The sequence below is a fragment of the Octopus bimaculoides genome, chromosome 28 (genome assembly GCF_001194135.2).
Source record: "Octopus bimaculoides isolate UCB-OBI-ISO-001 chromosome 28, ASM119413v2, whole genome shotgun sequence".
NCBI lineage: Eukaryota > Metazoa > Mollusca > Cephalopoda > Octopoda > Octopodidae > Octopus > Octopus bimaculoides.
Window position 1 is genome coordinate 5717844 of NC_069008.1, and position 5674 is coordinate 5723517.

The following is a 5674-nucleotide window of genomic DNA, read 5'->3' on the forward strand; positions in this document are numbered from 1 at the left end:
AACGCTAAAGGGACTAAATTCTAATATTTATTTTCATTAGTCTAAATTATTTTTTATAAAAAATCAAATTTTTTTGCTTAATTTTTTGTAGTATGGCTTTTTAAAGTCCATTTTTTAATAAATTATTTTAATAAAATATTATTATTTTTTTTGATTTTGTCTCTATGACCAGCACTGAATCACGTAGTAGGACTGTTCAGAAAAGGCAAATGACAAAAATTCAAATATTTTAACAGTCAGTTTTCACTATTTTTAAATTTTCAAACATGGAGTTAATTCCGGCGAGGTCGACTTTGCCTTCCATCCTTTCAGAACAACTTTGCCTTTAACCTTTAATCCGGGGTCAGTAAAATAAATACCACTTGACAACCGTGATCCATGTCCCAAAATTGCTGGCCTTGGGCCAAAATGTGAAACCAATATTTCATATGCATGCATACTAAATGTACTTCCGCTTGACAAAGGTGTCCGAGGCCAGAATCTCTGTTAATCAACCCCCAAACACATTTACAATACATTTCTCTACCATCTAACGCATTTATAACAACACCATCCTTTATAAAAACATTTATGTAAGTATTAAACAATGAAAACATTTAATCTTAATACTTTTGTTGTCTCAGATCTCCTTTGATTTGTTCGATATTTGGCTGCTATTTCTAGCTATGGAGGCTACCTTCTACACCAGGGTGGGGAAATCCCCACTTGCAGCCGATATACTTGTATGTACAAAATATAATAAATTTTTCAAATATAGAATTTATACAATATTCCTATGCCTATTTGCGACATAGGTTGCATTTTCACTACAAGAAAGATTGGCCAAAGATGATGCAGTATTATGGCCTCTCTCATGTATGGATACATTGATGAGAAGTTAAAGCATTACTCTCAGAGAATGATTTATCACAAACGTCACAGTTAAATCGATTTTCCCCTGTATGAATATGTATGTGAGAATTTAAAACACTTTGATCAGGAAATGATGCACCACAGACATCACAATGCTAAGGCTTCTCTCCTGTATGAATACGTCTGTGTTTGATCAAGTCAGAACTTTGAGAGAATGATTTACCACAGAAGTCACAGTGAAATGGCTTCTCCCCAGTATGAATACGCTTGTGTGTAGTTAAGCTACTGGCTGAAAAGAATGATTTACCACAGATATTACAGTGATATGGTTTCTCTCCTGTATGAACACGTTTGTGAATAAGTAAGCTGTTATGTCGAGAGAATGATTTACCACAGATATCACAATAATATGGCGTCTCTCCAGTATGAATACGTTTGTGGTTATTTAAGGTGTTATTTTCAGAGAAAGATTTGCCACAGAAGTTGCAGTGATATGGCCTTTCTCCTGTATGAATACGTTTATGCGTAATTAGGCTACTACACTGAGAGAATGATTTATTACAGATGTTACACTGATATGGCTTCTCTCCAGTATGAATACGTTTATGACGATTTAGAATACTATGGTCAGAGAATGATGTACCGCAGACATCACAGTGATATGGTTTCTCTCCTGTATGAATACGTTTGTGTAGAGTCAGGTTATATTTTCGAGGGAATGATTTACCACAGATGTCACAGTGAAATGGTTTCTCTCCTGTATGGATACGCTTGTGAACAATTAAGCTCTTTCTATGAGAGAATAATTTATCACAGATATCACAGTGATAGGGCTTCTCTCCTGTATGAATACGTTTATGTGCAGTCAATATATGTTTTTGGAAGAATGATTTACCACAGATCTCACAGTCAAATGGCTTCTCCCCTGTATGAACACGCTTGTGCATAGTGAAGTTACTGGCTGAACAGAATGATTTACCACAGACACGACAATGATATGGCTTCTCTACTGAATGGATATGTCTGTGAATAATTAAGCTGTTACTTTGAGCGAATGATTTACCACAGATATCACAGTGAAATGGCTTCTCTCCTGTATGGATACGCTTGTGAACAATTAAGCTCTTTCTATGAGAGAATGATTTATCACAGATATCACAGTGATATGGCCTCTCTCCTGTATGGATACGTTTGTGATTAGACAAGTTGTTACTTCGGGAGAATGATTTACCACAGATGTCACAGTGAAATGGCTTCTCCCCTGTATGAATATATTTGTGATTAGTTAGGATACCACTCCGAGAGAATGATTTACCACAGATATCACAATGATATGGCTTCTCTCCTGTGTGGATACGTTTATGAAGAGTTAAAGCACTACTTTGAGAGAATGATTTGCTACAGATGTCACAGTGATGGGGTTTCTCTCCTGTATGAACACGTTTGTGAGAATTTAAAACACTTCGATCAGAAAATAATGCACCGCAGACATCACAATGATAAGGCTTCTCTCCAGTATGAAGAGGTTTGTGTCTAGTCAAATGATATTTTCGACGGAATGATTTACCACAGATGTCACAGTGAAATGGCTTCTCTCCTGTATGAACATGTATGTGATAATTTAAAGTACTTCGGTTAGAGAATGATGCACCACAGATATCACAATGATAGGGCTTCTCTCCGGTATGAATACGTTTGTGTATAGTCAAGTAACTCTTTTGAGAGAAGGACTTTTCACAGACATCGCAATCATGAGACAATTTTCTTCCTTTTTCTCTATCTTCAGGGAAAAAATGAATGGATTTATGAGAAGTTAAAGTACTACGTCGAGAGAATGATTTACTACAGACATTACAATGATATGGTTTCTCTCCTGTATGAACACGTTTGTGAGAATTTAAAGTACATTGCTGAGAGAATGATGTACCACAGATGTTACATTGATATGGCTTCTCTCCGGTATGAACACGCATGTGACAAATCAAAGCACTTCGGTGAGAAAATGATGTACCACAGACGTCACAGTGATATGGTTTCTCTCCTGTATGGATATGTTTGTGTTCAGTAAAGTCATTATTTCGAGAGAATGATTTACCACAGACGTCACAGTGAAATGGCTTCTCCCCTGTATGAATACGTTTGTGCACATTCAAGCTGCTCTTTTGAGAGAAAGACTTTTTACAGACATCACAGTCATGTGACAATTTTTGCTTCTTTTTCTTCTTATCTTCAGGAAAAATCAGTTCCTTTTGTTTCTCACTCTTTTCCATTATTTTTCTTCTAAAATCCCAATAGATATATATTTTTCTTCTTTTTGCTTCTGTAGTCTTTTGTTTACAAATATTTCAACTGCTGTGTTTCTGTCCAGTGTTACCTTTGTCCCAAAATACTTTAATAAATTTATCCAAGTTTAATTTGCAACCAGACTCATCTTGTAGACACTCCAGACAGTGATGTCCACAAAGTTTGCTAATAACACATTTCAGAGTAAATATATCGTAGGAATTCTACCATAGACTTATAGAATCAATCTTATATATCTGCTCTGTGCAATATTTTCATTTTGGTCTTTAAAAGATGATAAATAATGAGAATGTATCTTCTGCTATTCCAATGTCATCTGATATTCTGAAATAATAAAGAAACAACAGTGTAAGATATAGAAGTTACTTAAAAAATACAGATTCAACATTTTCCTGGAGAACAACAGAACTTTAAATTTATTAAAATTTACATCAGAAAATCTAGTGTGAAGCTGACATATTTCTCAACTCCAGTTAGACATTCACACTCACACACACACATACACAATCGTCGTTGGCGGCGAGCTGGCAGAAACGTTAGCACACCGGGCGAAATGCTTAGCGGTATTTCGTCTGCCATTACGTTCTGAGTTCAAATTCCGCCGAGGTCGACTTTGCCTTTCATCCTTTCGGGGTCGATTAAATAAGTACCAGTTACTTAATCCGTTTGTCTGTCCCCTCTGTGTGTAGCCCCTTGTGGGCAGTAAAGAAATAACAAACACACACACAATCGTCGTAGTCGACCTCGTAAGCGGTGAGAAATGCACTCTTTCCGTGGAAAACGAAGAGGGAGGGGTGCGATGGAACCTCGGAAATTCACTTTCCCGACCCCCATCTCCCGCATTTTTTTGCCCCCGTTGCAATCGTCTTAATTGAGATCATACATATAATCGATCAATTCCATTTACAGATTGTATATTCTAATTAAAATGGTTTTGTTTGGTTGTTTGCTGGAATTGAGCGGATTAGCAAATGTCTCTTTTGTTCCTCTAACTGGTTTCCTAGCAACCTCAATTACAATCGATTTGGAAGTTGAGGAGAAATTTCTTGAAAATAAAAGGACTGGCCACCTAACCCTTTCGGACTCAATTTCAAGAATAACAATTATGACGACCAATCTTTATTCATAAATATAAAGTAGCAATACAAAACGGTGAGGCAATGCTTACAATGTTGGCACTCCGTCGCTTACGACGTCGAGGGTTCCAGTTGATCCGATCAACGGAACAGCCTGCTCGTGAAATTAACGTGCAAGTGGCTGAGCACTCCACAGACACGTGTACCCTTAACGTAGTTCTCAGGGATATTCAGCGTGACACAGAGTGTGACAAGGCTGACCCCTTTGAATTACAGGCACAACAGAAACAGGAAGTAAGAGTGAGAGAAAGTTGTGGTGGAAGAGTACAGCAGGGTTCGCCACCATCCCCTGCCGGAGCCTCGTGGGGCTTTTAGGTGTTTTCGCGCAATAAACACTCACAACGCCCGGTCTGGGGATCGAAACCGAGATCCTATCACCGTGAGTCCGCTGCCTTAACAACTGGGCCATTGCGCCTCCAATGCTTAAAATATAATGTTAGATTGGAAAAAAATGGGATATTACTCATTTTGCCCCGCCTACTTATTTTGTCCCTTTCCTTATATCAAGAAACATATAATCAATGAATAACAAAGCATTGGTTTCTCAACATTTCTGTGGTTGGAGTGCATTTGAGGATATTTCTCCAACTAAAACACAAAACAAACTTAAGTAGAAACGATGGAGAGAATAGAAGGTTGGGTGATCGTACCGAAAGATCACCGAAGGTTGCCCCCATAACTAGAAATAGCAGCCAAATGTCGAATACATCAAAGGACATCGGAGACACAAAGTATTAAAAGATTAAATGCTTTCATTGTTTAATACTTACAAAGGATAATGCCGTTGTTATAAGTGCATCAGGTGGTAGAGAAATGCATTATAAATGTGTTTCTGAGTGAATTAAGAGAAATTCTAAAATCAGACATATTTGTAAAGATGATAGATTGGAGGCGGAAGTACGTTTAGTGCGCATGCGTATAATATATTGATTTCACATTTTGGCACAAGGCCAGCAATTTTGGGGGTGAGAGGACTTTCGGAAAATTCACAAGATCCAATTTTTCCGTCATAATTTTGGGGGAAATGGATATATATATATTTATTATTCTTTTTACAGAATCCCAAGTTTTTGGTTATGGAGGATCCGATTCTGAAAAAAAAAAAAAAAATTCTCAAAAATCGTATTTTCAAAATTTCAATCCCCCATCTCTTCAGTTTTCAGCAGGATGAGGCGAGGTTTGGGTCGGAATTTCTCATAAAAAAAATTTGAATTTATTTTTCCCGTATCCTTAATCTCCGTATTTTCCCCAAGTAGACTGATTGAAAAAAAACCCACTTTAATTTCATGTGAATTAACTTTGTCATATTACTGCAGGTAATTACTCTGAAAGAAATCTTTGCAGAAAGGTGAGTAGATTGATTACATATTTCTTTCATTGTG

General features: G+C 37.0%; 2 protein-coding genes across 3 annotated transcripts in view; one reads left to right on the forward strand and one right to left on the reverse strand.

Moving 5' to 3' along the window:
• Positions 1 to 57: 57 nt before the first annotated feature.
• LOC106880982 (zinc finger protein 62 homolog) lies at positions 58 to 5204 on the reverse strand. Its single transcript, XM_052977328.1, has 2 exons — positions 5063 to 5204; positions 58 to 3480 (listed from the first exon to the last, which is right to left on the reverse strand). Exon 2 carries the CDS (start codon positions 3120 to 3122, stop codon positions 1008 to 1010), a length of 2115 nt encoding a protein of 704 aa, XP_052833288.1. The 5' UTR covers positions 3123 to 3480; positions 5063 to 5204; the 3' UTR covers positions 58 to 1007.
• Positions 5205 to 5291: 87 nt separating this feature from the next.
• LOC106880981 (zinc finger protein 91-like) overlaps positions 5292 to 5674 on the forward strand; it is a 21113-nt gene continuing 20730 nt past the window's right edge. For both annotated transcript variants that reach the window (XM_052977333.1, XM_052977334.1), the window contains exon 1: positions 5292 to 5640. The gene's annotated coding sequence lies outside the window, so the exon portion shown is untranslated. The remainder of the gene's footprint in view (positions 5641 to 5674) is intronic.

Excerpts from the sequence above, each read along its gene's own strand:
- LOC106880982 (XM_052977328.1), bottom strand. The coding sequence starts at position 3,122 with ATGGAAAAGAGTGAGAAACAAAAGGAACTGATTTTTCCTGAAGATAAG.